Genomic DNA, 24,260 nt, shown 5'->3' on the forward strand with positions numbered 1-24,260 from the left:
CTCTAAAAAAATAAATAAAAATGTCTCTAAGCTATTATCATTTTTCTTTTTAGATTTAATATACTAAAGGCTCTTAAAGAATATAAAAAGGCAGCCACAATGAAATTAAATAGGGAGTCTGGGAAGAAATCAAACAGCTCAATATTAGCAATATTAACAATATATGTGATAGCACAACAAATCAGTGTAACATCTTTAGAATGTAATCAGTGAATACAGTGTTACACTGCTTCTTAGCTACACAACTGATGAGAAAACTAGGTGAAAAATCCCTCTTCTCTAATAAGGGAATTTTATCCTGAAACACCCTCTGGAGACATCCTAACTGCAGAAATGCCAATGCCAATGGTAAGCAACAAGCCCTGGTATATGAAATGCTATGTTAATATGAAACAGAAAAAGGACAATGAGTTCATTTTTACTTCAAAAGTTCAAGCAAAAATATAAAATACTTAGCTCATTACTTTATGTATCAATTAGAACTAAGAACTGCAACTTGAAAATCTTCAACTCAATGCCTTTGCTTTTTGGCTCATAGTTAACTGGAGATGAAGAGTCTCACTAACTTTATCTGCTCAAGCTGGCTTTGAAATGCTACCCATGGATCCCAGTGTCCTGAGTAGCATAAGATTACAGATATGAGGTACAGGCACTCAGCTAAAATATTCATTCTTTTTATGTGTGTGGGGGGAGGGGTGGTTATGGGGCTTGAACTCAGCCAGGGCACTGTCCCTGAGCTCTTCAGCTCAAGGCTACTGGCCCTACCCTTAAGCCAAGCTCCACTTCCCATTTTCTAGAGGTTAATTGGAGATAAGAGTCTCAGATCCTTTTGTGCCAGGCTGGTTTTTAACTTTGATCCTCAGAGCTCAGCCTTCTGAGTAGCTACGATTACAGGCTTGAGCCACTGCATCCAGCAAAGTGTTCATTCTTAAGTGATTATTTTAGATAGACTATTTGACAGATACTGTGCTCTATGTACAGTGATGACTAAAACAAATGAAATTTTCTACTAAAAATCAAAAGTTAATCTAAGAAGTACTTATTATATAGTTAATTAAAATATGGCTTTTAAAAGGCAACTTTCTAATTGAGTGCTTTTGTATACAAGTAGTAACAAAATTTTAGAGAATCATAATTACTTTGAAACACAAAATGTAAATTGACTATTTAAATGGATAGCTAAAGAACTACATTGCCTGAATATTTTTCCCCAAACCACACATTTTTACAATAAATATTTATTCTAACACAGTCCATAGAAAAAGATTTATTTTAAATTACAACAGCAAAGACAATCTACATCAGCTGCATTATACATCTGTTTTCTGATTTTTCCTTTCTTTGTGGTCCCTGGGTTGGAACTCAGGGCCTTGTGCATCTAGGCAAGTGTTCCAGCCCTGAGCTACATCCCAGCCCTATGTCACCAACTAGGAGTGTAAATGCAAGGGTATCCAAGAGTCTGGGCACAGGAATCGTAATCCTCTGAAGCCAAGCTATTAATCCTCATCATCTCTTTGTAAAGGCACTACCTGAATCTCTTTGGCTATCCTTTCGGCTAACTCTTTGCTATTTGCAGCAATTATTCTTCGTGACATCAAATCAAAGGGTCCACCTAAAATCAAATCAAATATGCAAAGCAGTTATATCTTGTACAAAAATAGTTTTGAAAAAAACAATTATAACAATATGCCTTATGGTCAATCCTAACATCTGACTATGTTCAGTTTTCTTCAAAAGTCGAAAAAGACCTGCCACATAATTCCAGTGTTTAAGCTTTGGTAGTACACATCTGAGGTGCTAAGCATTTTTTTTTTTTGATAAATACCAGGACAAATGGGGCTCATACCTCCCATCCGTGAGTAATGCCATTTTCCTCTTCATTTCTTCATTCATGTGCTCTGGTTATAAGCATCACTGGTGTCTTATGAGCCAAATGACTTCCAGGGCTGGGCCTTAGATGGTGGGAAGCAGACACTCCCTACTCATGGCAGACCTTCCCCATATATGTGAGAAGGCCTAGCAGGTTTTCCACTGTGAGTCCCAAATTTTACCAACAGCTCTCCCTATGTCCTCATGCTTATTCTGATTCACAGAAATTTTTAAAGCTTGTTTTGCTTCAAGTTAAAGCTGTATTGTTTTTTTTAAAAAAGAAAGCAACACAACACAGAGAGACCAATCTAACAGATAGGAAAAGAGCAATGCTGTATTCCCCAGTGTCTTCACCTGTTACATCCATCAGGACTCCTCCAGCTTCAGTGACAATAATGCCAGCTCCTGCCATGTCCCAGCAGTGAATTCCCATTTCATAATATGCATCCGCCCCTCCAGTCGCCACTAGGCACATATTAACAGCTGCTGTTCCAACACTCCGGATTCTAGCATAAAGAATATGATCAGGTAAAAAAAATTCTGAGCGTATGGTATTCTTCCTTCAATTCTTTTTATCTTCAGTTTGAGTTTTATTCCTAATACAGTTTTCAAGACTGGAGGCACGTCTCAAATGGTAAAACATTGCCTAGCAAATACAAAACCTGAGTTCCAAAACAGGTATTCAAAACTATATTACGAAATTAGAATTACAGTCTGTTAACAAGTCTCATTCAAAAGAAAAAAATTAATTCCTTTATAATATTAATTATGTGGAACTTTGGGTAGGAAAGGAAAAGAACTTACCCATGAATAGGAATGGAAAAAAGCTTTTCCATGTTAGAGAGAACAATTCTTACAGTCTCTGGTGTTCTGGAAGAACCCAATTCTGTCACCAACAGTGATTTGGTAATATCTGAAGAGAATGTTTTAGATAATTACTAGATTTTAATAAATTTAATTTTGGAAAAAAATGATGTTTGTAATTCAGAACAAAAATAAGATATTTTAATTCCTTTTTCTAGTTTACCGAGTTTGTTTCTTTCTGACTTAATGTAAACTAGTCCATTGTCTAGCAGCACGGTAAGTTCAAGGTCAGCCTGAACTACATAGTAAAATTCTGTCTCAAAAATCAAACAAAAAGTAATGAACTTCTTATACTCAGGTAAAATTTTTATTTATTTGAGACATGATTTCATAATACTAGCTACTCAGGAGGCTGAGATCTGAGGATCTCAGTTCAAAGCCAGTTTGGGCATGCAAGTTCATGAATCACTAGAAAACTGGAAGTGGCTCAATTGGTAGAACGCTAGTCTTGAGCTGAATAGCTCAGAGATAACGCTCAGGCCCAGAGTTCAAGTCCCATGATCAACCAAAAAACAAAAGGTCAGTATAAAAAGGAAATAAAATAAATTAAAAATTTGAATTTCTCATCAAAGTCATGAGATTTTTATCTCCAATTAACCGGGTACTACATGTGGTAGAAAGCCAGCCTTGAGCTGAAGAACTCAAGGACAATGCTGAGGCCCCAAGTTCAAGCCCCACAACTAATAACAACAAAAAACCCACAAAACTTCATCACAAGGAAATAGAATGCCATCCCTCTAGCTACACATGACTCACACACACATAAAAGCACATCTGGATGTGTTTTCTGTATATGCAGAGTCTGCATCCATAGCCTCAACTCATTTCAGCTTGAAAATGCTGTGCCCCAGAACTGCATTTTACTGAACATCTGCAGACCGCTTCCTCATCATTATTCTCTAAGCAATACAGTATAACAACTATTTACATAACTTTTCCATGAAGTGCAGTAATGATTTAATAAGTCAGACAGGAGGTAGGCATGTTGGCTCACAGCTGTAATCCTAGCTGAGATCTGAGGATCAAGGTTCAAAGCCAGCCTGGATACAAAAGGATCTGAGACTTTTTTAATTAACCTCTAGAAAATGGGAAGTGGAGCTTGGCTCAAAGGATAGGGCAGTAGCCTTGAACTGAAGAGCTCAGGGACAATGCCCAGGCCCAGGGGTAGGGCAGTAGCCTTGAACTGAAGAGCTCAGTGATAGCGCCCAGGCCAAGTTCAAGCCCTATGGCCCAGGCCGAGTTCAAGCCCTATGGCCCATAATAAATTCAACAAACGAACAGGAATATATGGATAGGCACCATGCAAATACACCAAAAACTTCTGTAAGATAGTTAGTACAATGTAAGTGGATTGTGGTATCAGCAAGGGATAATGGACCCATTTTCCACAGATATTGAGAGAAAACTGAATATATACAACTTTTAATGCTTTCCACTCTGAATATACTTTATCTTCAATGAACTGTCTAATAATTGGTGTGGTGACATCAAATCAGAATCCTAGGAAGAATTTGCGGTGCAGTGGCTACAACTAAGTCAAGAATTCCACAAGGATAGAAACAGTTGTGTATCCACAATTTCCTCTCCCCATTACTTAGTATAGGCCTTAAGTGTGTCTGCTCAGTTCCATTTCTTTGTTTCTAATACCACATTCCAAAACGATGTCAACATATAAAAGTAAAAAGCAAAAGAACACAATTTATGATTCCATAGAGTAATACTAAAAAACATAAAAAAATGAGCACTGCACCAAAGTCTAACGGACAAACTTACCTTCTTGTTGTGAAACCTGCAGTTTTTGGCCATTACAAAAGGCACCTTTGCCTTTCCGGCCAGTATACATCTTATCTTCCACACAACTGTACACAACACCAAATTCCATCTGCAGAGGGAAAAGAAGCTTCTTGTAGCCAATCTGAGTACTTTTCCACATTAAATACTTTACTTTTCAAAGTAACAAAAAAGCTGACTGTACTGACTAATAACCTATGTAGATAGCTATGACACTAACAATACTAAACTTCAGCTTTAACAGAGACCCCCACACCTGAAATCTTTCACTCCCCCCTCCCACCGACCCCTCATGTCTAACCTGACAGTACCCAATCTTGCCTCTCTTAATCTAGGCTGGAGATAGCTCATTATTGATTTCTAAGGTGGTCTGATCCTTCTGTGTTTTAAATCATAGTGCTGTATCCATTTGTCTGAAAGATTGCTCCATCATCTGATCTCTCTTCTCTGAAACTTCTCTTCCGGTACCTTCCCACCAGTATTACCCTGTTCCCTACTGCTATGGTCTGAATGATTGTCCCTTCAAAAACTCTCACTGAAATTTAATTGCCAAGGTACTAGTATTAGGAGATGAAGCCTTTAAAAGGTAATTAATTGGGCCATGAGGACTCTTCACCCTCAAAAGATGGGTTTACTGACTAAAAAAAAACCAGCGGTGGGCTGGGAGCATGGCCTAGTGATAAAGTGCTTGCCCAGCATGCACAAAGACCCAGGTTCAATTCCTCAGTACCACATACACACAAAAAAGCCAGAAGTGGTGCTGTGGCTCAAGTGGTAGAGTGTTAGCCTTGAGAAATGCCCAAAGACAGTGCTCAGGTCCTGAGTTCAAGCCCTAGGACTGGCAAAAAAATATATAATAATAATAATAAAAAAAACCAGAGCTTTTGTCACGTAAAGATTCAGCTTTCTTTTCCTCTGGAAGACACAGCACGCCTGGTGCCATCTTGAAAGAAAACAGCCTCATCACACATGGAACCTGCTGACACCGTGAAGCTTCAGCTGAAGGAGCACACACAATGACACAACCCTTCTTCCTCTGCTCTGTAAAGGAGAAACCTAACTTGGCATCACCTCCCCTCTTGTGAGTCCCTTATAATTTGGGTTCTGTCCTGATCCCTCCCATTCTGCTGTACCTCCCAGGAAGAGAACTTAAGAACAGTGAACTCTTAGCGACAAAGAATGGGACGGAAACCAGTGGCCACCATCAATACCTGCACAGTACTTAATTGAATACTTCCATGTTCCTGACACTTGTTTACTTATACCTCACTCAGGAATCCAATCTCATTTCCTTGCCTTCAACTTCAAAGTTGAGTACCTCATGATCTTTTTCTTCCTTCTATTATACTTTTTGTGCTCTAAAATTCTTACAGCTTGGTTCTTTCTAGTCCACAAATCCAACTACGATCAATAATTTTGGCTCCCATCAATCTCACCATCACAGATAAAAACCAGTGCTTTCGTCACTGGCATTGTACAATTGTGTTTCACTTGTTACCCCTACCTACTTTCCTTCCTTCCCTTTTTTGTGGTGTTGGAGACTGAACTCTACTACTGAAAGAAACTCCCAGCCTTAGTTTTGTGTTTACATTGTCAGAAAGTTCCTGTTTTATACAACATGCTGATATCACAAATTCCTTGAAGACAAGTATATAAGATGCTATAATCACACTAGACAAGCAAATATAAGACCCTGAGTTCAGGCTCTAGTATTGTGAGGGAAAAAAGATGTACAAGTGCTAGTGAACAGCCTGTACTGTTTGGCTAACCAAATCAACAAATAAAGGGAATGTCATAGCTATGGATTTGAAGCTTCTGAGCCTTTGATATAAAGTGATTACGTTTAGGTTCCAAATAAACTCTGCACTTTCCAGACATGTTTTGTCTCTGCTACTTTTTATATCTTTGACTGTCTCTCTCCACTGATAACTTACTAAAGCATTTCTAGCTCTAACTCCCATCTTTTCTATAATACCCATTATTATTAATAAATGCTTGCTGGGCAAGTGCTTTACAGCCTAAGCCTTGTACTTGTTATTTTTCAAGACATGGTCTCATGTTAACTTTTCCTGGGCTGGCCTCAAACTACAATCTTTTAACCTACTCTGGATTGGCTAGAAGCATGAATGTATGTATCATCACATATAGTCTTGCCAACTTCTCTTGAGTTGACTTTAAAGCATGACCCTCTTGTCTCTGTCTTCCACAAAACTGGAATTATGAGTGTTTACCACTACATCTAGCTCTCCTTGAAGCATTTTAGGTCACATCACTCCTCATGCTTGACTCTACATATATCTATATTTATCTATATACATACATATGTATACATATATATATTAATTAGAGACTGGGTTGTCCTTTTTACTGGTATTTGAAAAATTATTTTTCTTACAACTTTTGCTTATTATAAATTTCCTTCACTGGAAAAGTAAAATGAAAACCTTAGCAGTACTATTGTCTCATACTTAAAATAATGCAGTTATGTAAATAGGGAGACCTGTCTCATCTTTGTCAGAAAACAAGCAGGACATTTTATGAACCATACATTTAAAACATACCTTTTTATTTACAACAAAGCCAATCGAAACAGCTACAAAAGGAAATCTTTAAAAAAAGAGAGACAAAACCCACAAATTTACCAATACAGAACTTAGCTTTAATAAAACTCATTTTTTTCATAAGTGCTAATAAAATTTTCAGTCTGACCCTTCCTCCCTCCCAAAAGTAGGATGCAACACATGTACAGTATGTGCCAAGGGGCAGGAGACTGTACTCACAACTTATACACATGCCTTTTAATAGGTGCCTGTAGGCATGAAAAAGATCTGAGCATTCATAAGAAACTGGTATACTGTCCTTTTCAGAAATATATCCATTGTAAGGGGGAAGAAATGTCAAAAAAATAAATTGCAATGCATGCCATTTTACTTCCTTTGAATGTCAAACATTGTGAACATAATACATATATATATATGTAAAGAAATGTTTTACAAAAAAAATAAATTGACAATAAAACCTTAAAATTATTATTGTTGGTAACTTAAGGAATTGAGATTGGTTGGGAGGATCAAGTTCAAGAGCAATCTGATCAGAAAAGTTACAAAGCTCCTTCTTAACCCATAGCTAGGCATAATGGTACATACTTGTCCATCCCAAGCTACATGGGAGGCTGAGACTGGCCTGGCATTTTAATGCTAGGTCAGTCTAGCCAGAAATGTCTGAGACTCTGTCTCCCCAGACATAATAGCATGCAACCTATGAAAGCATGAAACCTATGAAAGTAGGCAAATTGTGCTAAGTGAGAAGTGAAACCTATGCTAAAAAACGAGCCAGTGTAAAACAGGGCTAGAGGCATGGCTCAGTAGAATCTTCGAAAGTGCAAGGTTCTGTCAAACCTGTGATAAGTTGTTGACTGTTGACTATTCCAATACCATGTGTGAAAAGTAAACCATTTGTGTCAGTGATTTCTACACTGCACCACAGTTTGAGCACAGAGCTTTTAATTTCTGACTCACAAGAGATCATGATCAAAAATACAAAGTAGGTTCAAGCATAACTACCAAAAATAAAAACTTTAAAAATACTTAGCATTGGGTTTTTATTTAGCAAAAAAATAGGATCAAGCTACACATTATTGTATTTCAATATATCACTAATAGCTTTCTACATTTAAAAGACACATTTTGTCAAATACAGATTCTATACTTCAGTTTTACAGGCCACAATAAGTATAAATGTAGTAAAAGGTAAGGTACAGCAGCATGATGACTTTAAATTAATTCCTAAACAATCCCACAAAACTAGACACACATTTTAACTCTCCCTGATAATTCCACCAGGCTTTCATCTAGTGAAAATACTGAGTTATAACAAACTTAGTCTGTGGTAGGCACTACACTCAAATTTTCACACAAACGTACTACTCAGGAGGTCTCTTAAGTCCAAAACCATTTTATGAGGCAGGTGCAATTAAAACAGTATTTTATAAAGATTAACTAATTGTTCAAAGTCCAAAAGCCAATAAAAAGCCCCAGCAGATTCAATTCTGCAACTGTTGATCCTGAAACCCAAGCCCTTCCTAACAGTTTTCTTTCTTGTACTGAATTCATTCTATTGACAACTCTTATTAGTGATATTCCAGTTTCTTTACTGATCTCCAAGAATTAATATTGCTCTTTTAAATTTTTGCATGATGAATTTTATGTTTTAAGTCTGTAACAGTATCATCTTTCATCTCTCCTCCATAGCTGATCAAAGATCTATATAACATATTTAGCTCTACTATATACTTTCTTAGAATAAAGAAGCATAAACAAATCACACTATTTTGTAAACTTATTCACTAAACATATTCCCTAAACTCCCTGAGCAGAGTACTCCACAGGCCCATCCCGTTGATACACGCGTAGTAATTCTGTCAAACGTCTACAGGCATACCTGTGTACGAAGTTAGTTGTGCCATCAATTGGGTCAATGATCCATGTGGGGTTATCGGTTAAGACACTTTTTTCCCCAGCTGCCACAGATTCTTCACCAATGAAACTAAAAGAAACACAAAATCTCTAAACTGCTCCCAACAATTTTCAAGGTACAATATATTTCCTTAGGCTCGCCCATAAAACTTAGACAAAATCTGCAGTTTTTCTGTTGCTGCTTCCTTCAAAAACTGATAAAAATGGCAAAGCTTTATTTTCCCCAGAGGATGGGTTTGTGCAATGTAACAGAATTCAAAATTCTAAAAACAGGAACATTAAGCAATGCCACACACATGTGCACACACAGATGCACCTGAAGAGGCACTGATTATAGAAGAGAAATGACCAAAAAAATATAATTCTAGGTAAGATCACAAATTCTCCACTAGTCTTCCTTTCAGGATGTGGATCTTAATGCACGATGTGAGCTAGACAAAGTGTTTTGTTTCTAACCAACAGCTGAAAGAGGCTTTGGAAACCTATCAGCAAATGGCCTGGGGCTTTCCATACTGACTGCTGCTTCTCCCGTCCTGACTCAGGAGATGGGGGAGGCTGCCAACAAACAACCCACAAGCAACTCAGGTCTGCCAGCTATCACAGAAGTGGATGGACCCTTTAGCCTCAGTTGAGTCTAAACATGACGGAAGCTCTGAACAATACTTTAGCTGAAACCTCATAGTCCCAACTCCAGTAAAACTGTTAGGTAATAAAAGTTTGTTGAGAGAGCACTAAGCTTTTAGGGGAGATCTGCTTTGCAGTAATAGATACTCAATACAGACAATGTTAAATAAATAATGGAAATGCAAATCACTGACAAAATTACTGTGTACATGGTATCTGAACTTACTGGCTTCTACTGTTCTATTCTTATTTCGTATTTTCCATTATTCAAAACTGAACCATCTTAATGATCATTTTTTGTTTTTATTTTTCTCTTAGCTATAAATCTTTTTAGCATTCTATCTAGCCATATTTTTAAATGTTACTTTTATTTCTCAATGTCTATAAGATTGGCAATAGCCAGTAGCAAATTAGAAAGTACAGAATGACAGAGAAAAGGTTTATAAATACAATAATAATACATTACTTTTTTTTCCTTCTTAGTCTAGCTCTATACCCCCAGGAAAAGTTAATCTTCATATTTTTCTGCCTCTATCTTTTAAGTGGTAGGATTAGAGGCATATATAACCAGGCCTAGCTGATGACAATGTTATATTTCTGTGCCTATGACAGCATAATGATATTTAAGATTTTCTAAATCACTAAATCAGATTCACTAAAAGCTACCACGTCTTTACCACACAAAGATAACAGCAAAACAGAATATAACTTAGTTTCCTAATCGCATCTACTGCTGATATATGCTTCAATGGTCAAACATTCCTTTTTTAGAAAAATGGTACTGGGGCTTCAAGTTTTCTCAGCTAGTGCTCTACCACTAAAGCCATGGCTCCATTCCCTTCTTTTTAAAATCAGTTAAAAACAATATGCCTCTTACATGCTAGGCAAGTTCTTTAACCTTTTGTACTTTGTTCTGAGATAGCATCACACCAGCTTTGAGGAGATCAGCCTGTACTGTGCGATCCTCCAAAAGGTACGTGCTCTTCCCTCGCCTGGCCTTTACCTGAGCTTTCTAATATCCTCAAAATAAATTCAGGGTTGGTGTGCAAAATCAAACTTTTTGCCTAATATGCTGACCACTAACTACATTCATCTTATTACTGGAAATGTGTACCTGTGAGATGGATATTTTTCCTTTATCGAAGAGAGAAGCATTTTTTCAACTTTTTGGTCTGTAGCAGTTACCAAATCGGCTGGAGAACTTTTAATCATAACATTCATTTCATGTTTTAGAGCTTCACGAATCACCTAAAAAGCAGAAGTAATTTTAAATCAAATAAAAGGAATAATACAAATGGCTTAAATCATTCAGTGTGTCTAATGTGATATTCTTAAATTTTTCTTGCAAAAATCTCCCTAGAAAAAGACATTTAATGCTTATGCTCTTCTGGGTACAAAATTATATAATCCCTGTCAAGAATTGTGGCGACCAGGCAACAGACAATAATGGACCCCAGACCACTGTTTGGGGCATGAGGGGCCTGAAGTCTTCCTCTAGCCTCAGATGTCTTGGGTCTATATTACAAGCTATTGATTGAAAAGGATACAGGGGTATACGTACAGGAAGAGTGAAGTCACAGCAACAATCATGTCATATACTCAAAAGACAAACAACTTACCTTAAAAGACAGGTACAACTGGCACACCTTTAAGTCTTTCCCTAACTTCCCAAAAGGTTGGGTGTAGGATGAGCCTACATCTAGGATAGGAATCTGAGGTCCTTCAAGTCAGGACCAAGTTAGGAGACTCTCAGTATCCTGAGAGTTTAGGATTGTTAGATTTTGATTAACTCACATTAAGGGCAGGTCTCTGTTAATGCCAAAAGCAATTGGTCTTTCTCAGGCCACTCCCAGCTTATTGGGGGTCAGAGAATGGCATTACAATTCTCTTTATTAGACCTCATGGTTCAGCATTTACAGGTTCCCACAATCTCCACATTCTATTTTAGATCCATAACTGTCATTTCAAAAAGTTTAATAATGGGGCCAGGAGTTTGGCCTAGTGGTAGATGCTTGCCTAGAATACACGAAGACCTGGGTTGGATTCCTCGGTACCACATACATAGAAAAAGCTGGAACTAGTGCTGTGCCTCAAGTGGTAGAGCTCTAGCCTTGAGAAAAACCAAAGACAGCGCTCAGGTCCTGAGCTCAAGCCCAGGGCTGCCAAAAAAAAAAAAAAAGTTTAATAATAGATAATTGAAATAATGAGCTTGCGTGAGCAGTTCAGTTATAAAAGTGCTTGCAATAGAGCAAAAACTTGATACATAAGGCCATATAGTATGAAACTAATTGAATGGACCTCTAGGATATTGAAACAAAAGCCATATAATGAATGATTGCTGTCCTTAATGTGCTATGTTATCTCATCTCTTTTGCTGTTCCTTTGTTATCTCATATTGGCACAATATCTCACTTTGTTATCTGATATATTGGATACATTTGTATTTGGTTACTTGAAATTGGACAGGGAAGGGGGGAAAACCAAGAGGGGGGTGGGGGGGAGGGTAATGGGACCAAGACATGTGGAAGGGTATCAATGTATGTGAATTAATACACCTTCTATCTGGCAAACATCATGTTACCCTTTTATTAAATACAATAATAAATAAATAAATAAATAAATAAGTGCTTGCTTACAATGGGTAAGGAACGTTAACCCTTAATAACAAAATAACGACGATAATAATAATAATAATAATAATAATAATAATAATTATGAGTGCAAGGATTTTCACTATATTTTAAATGGCAATCTACACCTACCAAGTTATGGCCAAGAAAATTTTACTTCATACCTCTCCAGCTTGTCTTGCTAGGGTTACTGCAAAGTCCATGCATTCTTGCCAAGGATCAGCCATCTTCTGAATCTATTTCACAGTTTTAAGAACAAAGTAGTTATAGATCCATCAAAATGTTATAGAATAGTCAGTTCACAACAGCATCTCAATTAGTAACAAACTTTTACTCCAGAAATCATCCATTCTCTAATACCCCTACCCTTGATTTTCTTGGAGACCTAGTTAAAAAAAAACCATTTTGTACCTAATACTTCTTCACATTCTGTAACAAAAAAAGTCCTATGAAATTGTTACCTAAAATGTACACACCAGAACGACACACCAGAACGATTAGTATTGCTGGATGGAGAGTAAAATGAAGCTAGGAGAAGAACACTGAATATTCTGAAATAAAGGAAACTTCCACTTAAAAAGGGACAAAAGAGCATGTACTAATTATTTAATGCCACAATTAGGTGCTTTATACATGTGACTTAAAAAAATAAATTTATAAAGATGAAAAATTTCAGGCTTATCAGTACCACATACATAGAAAAAACCCGGAAGGGTGCTGTGGCTCAAGTGGTAGAGCTCTCACCTTGAGAAAGCCCAAGGACAATGCTCAGTTCCTAAGTTTAGGCTCAGGACTGGCCAAAAAAAAAAAAAAAATCAGTGTTGATAAAAATCTTTTAATAAAAAAAGAAAGGTTTTGCCCTGACATGACAATCAGACCTTTATGGCAAATAAATCTTCCAGTGAAAAAAAAGAAAAAAAAAAAAACTTCCAGTGAATGACAATATATTTAAATTCTCAAAAAAATTTTCAGGCTTAAATATGAGAAATAATTTGTCTAATACATAAACAAATGACACAGATAGAATTTAAAACTTCTGATTTTAAAGTTTATTTATCCCTCTATAGAGGAAAACAAATTTGCAAAGTGAAAAAACAGAGTAAGAAAGCAAAGATGAAATTTACTTCCTGAATTTCAGAGGGGAAAAATACAACATAGGTTTGTGCTCTACCATGTTAGAACTTTCCACCAACTTCTGAAACCTCACGGCTGGCTTGACCACACTCCACAACCTGTGCCCAGCACAGGGAAACAAAGTGAAGCTGTTATACTCAGAAAAATAGGCATTTTGGTGAAGCTGTTATACTCAGAAAAATAGGCATTTTGGGGCCGGGAGTTTGGCCTAGTGGTTAAAGTGCTTGCCTAACATGCACGAAGATTCCTTGGTACCAAATACATACAAAAAAGCCGGAAGTGGTGCTGAGGCTCAAGTGGTAGAGCTCTAGCCTTGAGAAAGTCCAAGGACAGTGCTCAGACGCTGAGCTCAAGCCCAGGACTGGCAAAAAAAAAAAAGGCATTTTTAATCAAGCAACCTAACTCTGTCTCTTTTACACTTTGACAGTTCTGCCTTGTAGAATACTTAGACTCCTGACCTTGTTACTCACAAGATTGGGGGAGAGGGCATGGGACGCATACAGTAAATTTCTGCTGGGTGTTTTTCTTGTTCCATGGTGGTTTGGTTGTGGTTGTTTGTCTTTAAATAGTTCAGACTAGTGTGGAACCTGGGACCCTCCTATAGAACCCTTCTGAGTACTGGGATTACAAGAGTGTATCAGCATACAAGGCATTTTCTTTCATTGAAATAAGCATTTAAACAAATTTCTTTCTCTTTTTCCTTTTTTTGCCAATCCTGAGCTTGAGCTCAAGGCCTGAGTCCTGTCCTTGGACTTTCTCAAGGCTACAGCTCTACCACTTGAGCCTCAGCACCGGCTTTTTTTCTATGTGTATAGTACTGAGGAATCGAACCCAGATCTTCATGCATGCTAGGCAAGCACTCTACCACTAGGCCAAACTCCCGGCCTGCATTTAAACAAATTTTAGAGTTACAGAAATCTTCAACGCTCTTCCAGAATAATTTCCAAACTTTTTCCATTCCTGCCCTCCGTACTTTTTCACTCAGAAGCAGAATTCTTAGATTGTGTCTGCTTCCTTAGTAGATGCTTTGCTTGAACCACTTACTCTCTGCTTTTTAAGAGTACAAAACAAACTCCTACCAATTCATTAAGGCCCATTTCAGAAGCTCTTCTCTTCTAAAGATGTTCTAGCTAGAAGCTGTTGCAAATGATTCAATGGTTATTTGCCAATACTTGTTGTATGCTAAACATAGCATTATGGTGAGAAAAACTGAGTTAGTAAAAAACACTCACAATCTATATGAAAAATTATAAATGTAATAAAGGCTAAAAAGCAGTAAGAAGCACTGTGACCAGAGCTGTGACCAGACTTAGGTAGTGGATATTTCTCTGAAGACATGATTAAATCATGATGCAAAAAGTAAGTAAATTGCAGAATTAAAGAAAAAAAGGAACCTAAGAGATCCAAGCAGGACACCTCAGAGAATGAGAAGTGGAAAAGGACAAGGCTAGAGGGGATACTGATGATAATCTTTTAAAGGTCTCAGGGCCTTCTTGTTAGGCGGATGGTTTCTCACTGGAGGTGTGCTCCTAAACCCTAGAGATATGATTTTGATTTGAGAACCTTGAGGAGTCATTTATTTCCAAGCTTTGATTCCAGATGGGCATGTATGCTCAGATGGGTATGCATGCCTGCTGACAGAAATATGAAAGCAATCTGAATAGGAGTCAATGGAGTCTAAATGTGAATGACTCCTGGAGGCTTGGCCTGAAAGGGAGGATGTTAGTTAGCACTTTTAAGAAGCTCAGTAATGCCTTCCTTCTATTTTAGTTATTTGTGTGAAATTCTGAAATGTCTTGCAAGTAATTGATGACAAGGCCTAGAAGAGGAAAGGGATTTAAAAAAACTAATCAGCAAACTTTTTTTTTCTTTTTTGCAGGAGGTGTGAAACCAACAAAAAGACTATTTTTAGATTGGAATCTAAAAATACTCTAAGCTCTACAGACATTTTTTTTTCAACTACTGTTTAGCTCTGCTGTGGGTACTTGCCCCACCGTGGTCCTTTTCCTGTCTAGTATTTCTCTTCAATGGCCCAATACATGCTTTCATTTCAAGAAATTTTGTGTTCTCTCTTTAACTGAGGTCATACCCTTTTTACCCGGCACTTCTCCCAGACCATAACTATCTCTAACTTTTCCAACCGGTCTCCACACAGATCGGCCTTAGGGGATGGCCGCTGGGCCACTGTCGTCCTCACCTGTCCCCGGCGGCGCGGGCCCCCGGGGCTGGGCCAGACCTCGCCGACCTCGAAGAAGACAAGACTGGGCAATTTCCACACACACACAAAAAAAAAAGGCCTCAAGGATTAGGCAGCTCGCGTGGGCGAAACCGCTATGCGAACGCCAGGGCGGCTTCTGAGGTCGCAGGCCCGGCTCCCGCTCCACAGCAGCGAAGACGCCCCCCGGCGCCGGCCCCGACCCCGGCCCCGGCCCCGGCCCCGGCCCCGGCCCCGGCCCCCGCGCAGCCCACCGCGCCCACCAGCGCCGTCCAGGCCTCCGCGCCCATCCTGTCCGCCGGAGCCCGCAGGGATGCAGGAAGAAAACGGTTCTCACCTTTGGTTCCAGGAGTTCCTGCTCGCTCAGCCGGCGTATTCAGTGGGGAATTCTTCCGGACGTAGCGGGATGCCCGGGGCAGGAAGTCCCGCCTCCACAGCCAATCCGCGGGGCGTGGCTATTTGGATCACGCCCTTCTCACTGGAGCTCCATGCAGTGCATGCTTTGCAACCTGGGTCCTTTTCCTGGCTGGACCTGGTGCTTGAGACTTTTTTTTTGTCTCTTGTTCTTCTGGTTCTTCTAACTTCCTTTCTCATGCTTGTCCTTTCTTCAAGAATCTCTGGTTACTTCTTTTGTCTTCCATCTATTTATGTTTTTCCATTTCCTTTTTTTTTTCCCTCTTGTTCTTTTATTTCTATCCTACTTTTTGGCAGAACATACTATTGGAGCTGTGGTTCCAGTTGACTAGCTCTTATTTGGTAATCCTATACGAGGTAAATATAGATTAAAAAATAACTGGTTAACAGAAACTAGTGTTTACTCTCAATTCATTTAGATGCCATTTATTAAAGTACTAAACTGTACTTAAGGCTGTAGTGCTTTGCATGTAGTAGGCAAGACACCTAACCATTAAGCAACAATCCCAGTCACTATTTTTTGATTCAGAAGCCCACTGTGTTCCTCAGGCTGGGTTGAGACTCCACATGGTCTTTCCTCCCTCCCCAACGTGCACAAATTACAAGTTTACACCTGGCAGTTGCTATATTTTTATTTACAGTGTTTAACTTAACTTAAATGTTGCAATAGTTTCATACAGGTGTGATTCTCTTCCTACAGATGAGGAAATGACAACATAGAGAGATGATATTAAATGGTTTGTCTCCCAGATCACACAGCCAGAACATAGTGGCATACCATGTCTCCAAAGTACATAAGCAGGGAAGATACAGGCTGCAATAGGTTGGATCCCACTTACTATAAATCTATTGTCCTTAAAATAATTCCTTCTCTCCCAATGCCAAAAGCATTGCACAGTTGTCCTAGCCACAACAGGACCAGAAAGTGTGTTGAGTCCAAGCAGAAGAGTCTGAAATTTGATCTCCAAAATAACCAGCAAAACTTGGGCTGGATACATGGCTCAAATGGTAAAACTCCAGCCATAAGCAAGAAAGCTTCTCACTTGAGACCTTACATTTAAGCCCTATTATGGCCCAAACAACAAAAAGAAAATGTACCAAAAAAAATCAACCAAAAAACAAAAAATGACTAAATGGTGTGATCAACAGACTCAATTCTTTGTTCTTATGAAGACCGATGCCTCAAGAACAATTTGGATGCATTTCTTTATCAAATGATACTTTCCGTTTGTTAATTTTTTGTGTGTGTCTTGGGACTTGAACTTGGGCTTTGTCCCTGGGCTCTTCAGCTCAAGGCTACAGCCCTACCCCTTGAGCCACAGCACCACTTCTGGTTTTCTAGTGGTTAATGGGAGATAAGTCTCATGACTTTAGTGCCCAGGCTGACTTTGAATCAGGATCCTCAGATCTCAGTCTCCTGAGTAACTAGGATTACAGGCATGAGCCACCATGCCCAGCTCTGATTTTGTTTTCTTAAAAAGTCTCAGGAACTAATTTTTTGGTTCTTCATTGTCAATCATATAATCACATTAAAATTAATGTCTTGACAAATACGTTGACAAGTATTGATTTGTAATCAAATGAAAATTTCCAGACATTTACAGAAACATTCTAAGAGACACCTTTTAACTTGTTGGTTTTTTTTTTTTTTTTTGCCAGTCCTGGGCTTGAGCTCAGGGCCTGAGCCCTGTCCTTGGACTTTCTCAAGGCTAGCACTCTACCACTTGAGCCTCAGCACCATTTCCAGCTTTTGTCTATGTGGAACCAAGGAATCGAACCTGGGTCTTCGTGCATGCTAGGCAAGCACTTTAACCACTAGGCCAAACTCCCGGCCCCAACTTGTTGGGTTTTTTTGTTTGTTTTGTTTTGTTTTTGTTTTTTTTTTTCAGTTGTGGGGCTTGAACTGTAGATCTGGGCTTGGTCCCTGAGCTCTTCAGCTCAAGGCCAGCAGTCTACCTTTTGAGCTACAGTACCACTTCCAGTTTTCTGGTGGTTAATTGGAGATAAGAGTCTCCAGGACTTTTGGTGCTCTGGCTGGCTTTGAACTGCCATCCTCAGATCTCAGCCTCCTGAGTAGCTAGGATAATAGGCATGAGCCACTGGTGTCTGCCTCATATCTTAACTTTTTGTAAGTGAAAATGTTCCACTGATTTGGCAAACTGATAAAATCAGTTGAATCAATCTCAAATTCGAAAAGATCTCACATATCTTACTCCTTCAATTAAAAAGAATAAAATTAAAATAGAACCATTGTGAGCTTCCTATATAAAAAGTCTAGTTCATTTATTCATTAATTTTTTAAGAAGTTTGGGCTGCTGCTCAACAATTGTTTTCAAGTAACTCTGGTGTTTTTTTTTTTGTTTGTTTTTGTTTTTGTTGTTGTTGTTTTTCAGTTCAAAGAAATGCTAGTACTTCCAAGTTCTCTTTGGGGTGAAGTGGGGAAATGTGCATAGTGGGTCTAGTGTTCACATTTCACTGAAGCCAGGTGCAATCAGACGTACTTAGTCCACTAGAGCTTTCCTGGGTGTTGTTAAAGGAGTTCAGCTTGCTGAGAGTCCTCAGCCCGTAATGAGGACAACTCTGAGAAGTATCAAAGCAAAACAAGAGCAACTGCTCCATATTTCTAAACACATGCTGAAATCCTTGAAGTCTGTCACAGTCCACCAATAACTAACTTTTAACCAAGATTTAAAATATTGATACTTCCGTATACAATATACACCTGCTCAAGGATGATATCTACTTATTATCTACAAAGATTCTGGATTTTAATGACATAAGTCAGAGTTGCAAATATTGGCTAAGGTTTCTCAGGTGCTCCATGCCTACTATTTATACATTGGATTGGATAACATTTTTTTAAAAAATAACAATAATCTAGGACTGGGAGTTTGGCCTAGTGGAAAGAGTGCTTGCCTAGCATGCACAAAGACCCTGGTTCAATTCCTTGGTGTACCACATACATAGAAAAAGCCAGAAGTGATGTTGTGGCTCAAGTGGTAGAACACCAGCCTTGAGAAAGCCCAAGGACAGTGCTCAGGCACCGAGTTCAAGCCCTAAGACTGCCCCCCCAAAAAAAAGAATTTTAATTATTTTATCAGTTAGGCAAGTAAAAAAAAATTCTCTAATAGTCTGAGCAAGCACAGCACTGTCAGGAAAATGTTGAAAGTTTATGTTCTGACTATAATTACTGACATGATATTTCAAACCAGCTTCCAGTGCATTGTAGCTCAGTGGTAACATGCATAAGGTTATAGGTTCAATCCTCAGTCCTGTCAAAAAAAAGTTTAAACCCTGATAAAAATAATAAAAATAGGGGCCGGGAGTTTGGCCTAGTGGTGGAGTGCTGGCCTAGCATGCACAAATTCCAGGGCACCACATACCTAGAAAAAAGCTGGAAGTGGTGCTGAGACTCAAGTGGTGGAGCTCTAGCCTTGAGAAAGTCCAAGGACAGTGCTCAGGCCCTGAGCTCAAGCCTATGACTGGCAAAATAATAATAATAATAATAATAATAATAAATAATAATAAATAATAATAGCTAACACCATCTACTTATTACATGTATCATCTCATTTAACCCTTAGGACAATCTGATGGAGCTGATTACCTCCACTTTTTACATGAGGAAAAGGGGAACGAGAGAAATCACAGAATTTTCTAACAACTATGAAGCTAAGGAAAGAAAAACAGGATGTGTACAAGTGATTACTTCCTGTACATCTTTGAGTGGTATAGGAATTTTTGAGCACAGGATCTCAGGCTTAGTAGGCATGCACTCTTACTACCTGAGCCACATCCTCAACCATTGTTATTAGTTTGTTTTCAGATACACTCTCACAAGTTTTCCCAGGCCAGCCATAGACTATGATCCTTCTACCTCTCAAATAGCTGATATGCCAACACTCCTGGCCTGATATTTCCTATTTCCAATAGCTACATTTTCTTTGGAGAATAGACTGGGCTTACTACAAGTTTCCCATGAAAAGGTCATGCCAACTTTTTTTTTTCAATGTTGAGGATTGAACCCACAGCTTCAAGTATGCCAGGAAAATGCTTTACCATTGAACCACCATTCCTATATAAATATCTTCATTTAGGTCCTAGTCAGTGCTTCAAGACTATTTGACTAAGCACATAACACAGAGGGAATGCTATGGTAGAGCTTGCAAAGAATATCAAAATATCTAATGCTCAAGGATTTACAGCAAATGAGAATAAAATAGGAAGAGAGCTGTAAAACAAAACAGTTTGATTTAACACCAAGGCATATTTGTGAGATACTAAATCATCCACTTGATTGGAGTAAGGAGGAGGCCCAGTGGCATAACCTTGTGACACTTACACTGGAGAGGTGGAGGCAGGACCTCCAAGATCAGCATGGGATACACAGGAAGACTTTGTATTTTTAAAAAAAATGGAGGCTAACGTGGAAAACTAGATACCTTGATTAAGGTTAGAGAGGAAAGAATGTGTGTCTCACTGAGGAATACAAGACAGAAAAGTCTTCCTTGAAAAATAAAGAGTTCTAGATCAATCTGGCAGGGATTGGAAAGGTAGACAGAAGCTAAGCACCAGTTGAGAAAAGCTTAGGAAAGAAGCAATACAAGGGAAATAAAGTGACAGAATTGGAGATGGGGAAGAGGCTGGGAAAGATTTAGCATTATAGGAAATATTGGTGTAATTAACTTTAAAAAAAGGAAAAAAGAAGAGAACTGCTCCAGGGTTAATTGGGGGATGGAACAGATGGCAAGATGTGTGTACACCGATGAAAGCAAAGATGCTTCATTTAGGTTAAGACATGATGCTTCTGACCAACCAATGAGAACTCTAAATAGCTTATTCATTCACTGAGTAAGCATTTGACAATCCTCTACTAGCAAACATCCCTTCCTTAAATACTTAACATACATTAAAATCACTATCTATCTTTATGTGCTTTTTCATTTCACAGATCATAATCAAGTATTCTATTTATATCCTACCCTATCAAATGTTCTCAAACTGATGGAGTTAAAAGGTGTCTCCTTCTTCTGAACTCATTTTACTCAGCTTAGCATGTATGATAATATAGACTCCCTCTACCCTTACATGAAAATTTTAACCAGATCATAAGTGGCTTTGAGATCAGATATTATTTTGTATTTAACATTTTTTATTTTACTATTTGTAAGTAGATGTACAAAGGGGATTTAATTCAATATGTCAGTTTTTGAGTACAATGCATCCTAGTCAATATCATCTCCCAGGATACTTCACATAGAAAGGGATTGGAGCAACTGTGCTTTTAGACTGGGGGCAAGTTTTTATTTTCTGTGACAAATATACCTCTTTTCTTAGCCCTGTAGACCAGAAGAAGGAGTAACATTTCACAGCCAGAACACAAGGCTACCGTAAAAGGAGTCACAGAAGCTAAGTTTGCCTCAGGCTGTAAAAATGAGAACTGTATAATGGCAAAGGCTAAGAAACTATTTTGCATTGCACTTTCAAAGGCAACTGTCTTACAGACAGGAAGGGGCAGCAAGCACAGGTTAGAGGAATATCCCAACAACAAGCCCAAGGCAGGAACTAAAACACACAAAAGAAGCACTTCTAGGTGAGCTGATTTTAGCAGCACTGATCCCATCTAGAAAGTCAAGCAAATCCCCACCAATGTTAAAAGAAAACTCAGTGGTCGAATGATTCTTTCTAAAAGGTTTGCTTTTTCAGGTGTCTTCCTCGTGATGATTACCCCCACTGACACTGGTGTAAGTATGAACAGAAGTGCTGATACAATTTTGAAGACAGGAATATGAAATACACCCGATAAACCTAATAGCCTACTGTATATGTAAGAATTGATAGGCATCATTATCAGGGCCATTGATGTTGAAGTGCAAGTCATTAAAATGGCACAGTGACATCTCCATCTAGAAGCAGAGCAAAGAGATAACCACCTCCCCCTCCCAAGCATGTACAGTCATAAGAAACCCAAAAGCTTGTGCCTCAGGCAAAGCCAAAATCTGAGATAAAAGAAAGCCGCAAAATGCCACAAGAAAAAACTGGGTAACTGCTCCAATAATTACTGGTAAAGGTCTCCTCCATACTGTCTAAAGTACCTGGAATTCAATCTTGCAACCAAAAGCACACATATTTAACAGGATCATGGATAGAATCAGCATTAGGATATTTCTGTTAACATGCACTGGAGCCTGAATAGGTCTCTCTTTGCTGGGTTTGTACACCTTGACTCTTACATTCTTTTTTTTTTCTTTGAAGTGAGGATTTTTTTGGGGGGGGGTTATTTATTTATTTTATTAGAGAATTTATTAACATTGATTTTTACATCATATTTTAAATGACAAGTTTAACAAACAAGTGTTCAAGGAGGGAATCTCTATTTACAATCACTGGGACTTAGTATTTAGAACAATCAAAATTAGGCTAAGGGTTTGTATGTCATAGAAACATATTAATTTATGAAATAAAACATTATGTCTATAGAGTCATAGGTTTTTATGTCTATATAGTTATGTTTATATTTCCATTACCATGTCCATAGCTTTGGGTATGCAGTTATTGAGTCCTTGCTCTTGTACTCTTTGGATTTAATAGCCACATATTAAGGATACCATGCACCTTTTGTTCCTTAGGTCTTCACTTGTCTCACCCAACATGATTCGCTCTAGATTCATCCACTTCCCTGCGAATGCCATTATTTTATCTTGTCTGTTGGCTATGTAGAATTCCATTGTGTATATATACCACATTTTCTGTATCCATTCTTCTGCAGTAAGGCATCTGGATTGTTTCCATCACCTGGCTATTGTGAATAGTGCAGAGATGAACATAGCTGAGCAGGTGTCCTTATAATACCTTGGGTCATGATGTTCAGGATAGATGCCCAGAAGTGGTATGGCGGGATCATAGGGAAGGTCTATTTTCAGTTCTTTAAGAAACCTCCACACTGCTTTCCAGAGTGGCTGAACTAGTCTACATTCCCACCAACCATGTAGTAGGGTTGCTTTTTCTCCACAACCCTGCCAGCAACTGTCATTGTCTGAGTTCAAAATCTTGGCCATTCTTGTTGGGGTAAGGTGGTATCTTAGGGTTGTTTTTATTTGCATTTCCTTTATGACCATAGATGATGAACATTTTCTCATATGTTTTGGTGCCATTTTAATCTCTTCTTCTGATAAGTCTCTCTTTAGTTCCCTTGCCCATTTAGTGAATGCTTTATTAGGTTTTCGGGGGATTAATTTCTTGAGTTCCCTGTAGATACTGGATATTAAGAATTTGTCAGACGTATTGTTGGTGAATATCTTTTCCCAGTTGGTTGGCTGTCTCTCTACAACTCTGACATTCTTTATTTCTTCAATGAGTCTTTTTTGCCTGCCTTCAGAATCCCAGAGTTGAAGGGTTAGATTTGTCTCTCCTTCTTGATCTATCAGTAGGTTTATTTTAAAGCTTGTCACATCTGATGTCTTCTTGGTCACATTCACCAGGTGGAGCACTTTGGGGTCTTGAAATTTGACAAGAAGATAGCTGGAGTTCAGTTGTTTATCTCTGTAAACTTGATCTTATGATGAGGGTTTCTTCGGTCTTTTCAAAAAAAAAATAGTACCTCCATCTGTTTTAGATTCAAAAAACTGATAAATGACTTCTTGGCTTCTCCCAGAATCACAAACAAAAGCAGATTATAAAAAGTTTTGTAGTCATGTTGAATGCTCAATTAAATGGTGTATTTATTTATTTATTTTAATGAGAGAACATTCCTCAGAGGTTGTAATGACTGTAAAGCTGTTAAGTAACGATTGTTGGATTAAGGCCCAGTAGGAGGGGCTGCTGTACTTTTGAAAGGAATACATAGCTACCTAGAGTGAAATAACTTGTTTAACCAGTAGGTAAACCAACTGAAAAGCTATGGCATTTGACAGGTTCAATTCATCATAAACAGAACCGTAATCTTTTTCTTCCTGCTAATGAAAAAATAGCCCATTTACCTGAATTTAAAATATTGGTAGCTTTTGTTTTATGTATTTATTTGATAAGGGTCTACAGTGTACCCAGATTTGTCTGGAACTCACAATACTCCTGCCTCAGACTTTGAAGTACTGGACTTACAGGCATGCAGCACCATAACTGTGGTTGAGGGGTTTGAACTCTGCCTGGGCGCTGTCCCTGAGTTCTTTTGCATTACCACTTGAGTTACAGTTCCAATTCCACTTTTCTGGTGGTTACCGGGCTGGCAGGAAAGAACCTTCATCC

At 38.4% G+C, this 24,260-nt stretch overlaps 2 protein-coding genes across 2 annotated transcripts; both read right to left on the reverse strand.

The window, feature by feature from the left end:
• Positions 1–1,076: 1,076 nt before the first annotated feature.
• On the reverse strand, positions 1,077–16,025 carry Impa1 (inositol monophosphatase 1). Its single transcript, XM_090338992.1, has 9 exons — positions 15,940–16,025; positions 12,418–12,489; positions 10,738–10,871; positions 8,965–9,069; positions 7,086–7,131; positions 4,507–4,615; positions 2,674–2,782; positions 2,224–2,375; positions 1,077–1,612 (listed from the first exon to the last, which is right to left on the reverse strand). Exons 2-9 carry the CDS (start codon positions 12,478–12,480, stop codon positions 1,497–1,499), a joined length of 834 nt encoding a protein of 277 aa, XP_090195118.1. The 5' UTR covers positions 12,481–12,489; positions 15,940–16,025; the 3' UTR covers positions 1,077–1,496.
• Positions 16,026–21,300: 5,275 nt separating this feature from the next.
• Positions 21,301–23,711, reverse strand: Slc10a5 (solute carrier family 10 member 5). Its single transcript, XM_090338688.1, is given in 7 exon segments — positions 21,301–21,908; positions 21,911–21,973; positions 21,976–22,252; positions 23,354–23,563; positions 23,565–23,606; positions 23,608–23,690; positions 23,693–23,711. Coding segments are annotated over 7 exon segments (1,302 nt in total).
• Between the last annotated feature and the right edge of the window lie 549 nt (positions 23,712–24,260).

Source organism: Megascapheus bottae, chromosome 9 (assembly GCF_031878675.1).
Source record: "Megascapheus bottae isolate mThoBot1 chromosome 9, mThoBot2.hap1, whole genome shotgun sequence".
In the NCBI taxonomy this organism is placed as follows: Eukaryota; Metazoa; Chordata; class Mammalia; order Rodentia; family Geomyidae; genus Megascapheus; species Megascapheus bottae.

Coding starts and splice junctions, on each gene's coding strand:
- Impa1 (XM_090338992.1), bottom strand. CDS start 12,480: ATGGCTGATCCTTGGCAAGAATGCATGGACTTTGCAGTAACCCTAGCA. Junction 10,872..12,417: donor TAGCAAGACAAGCTGGAGAG/GTATGAAGTAAA, acceptor TCTGCTTTTTAG/GTGATTCGTGAAGCTCTAAA. Junction 4,616..7,085: donor GCTTTGTTGTAAATAAAAAG/GTATGTTTTAAA, acceptor TTCCCTCTGCAG/ATGGAATTTGGTGTTGTGTA.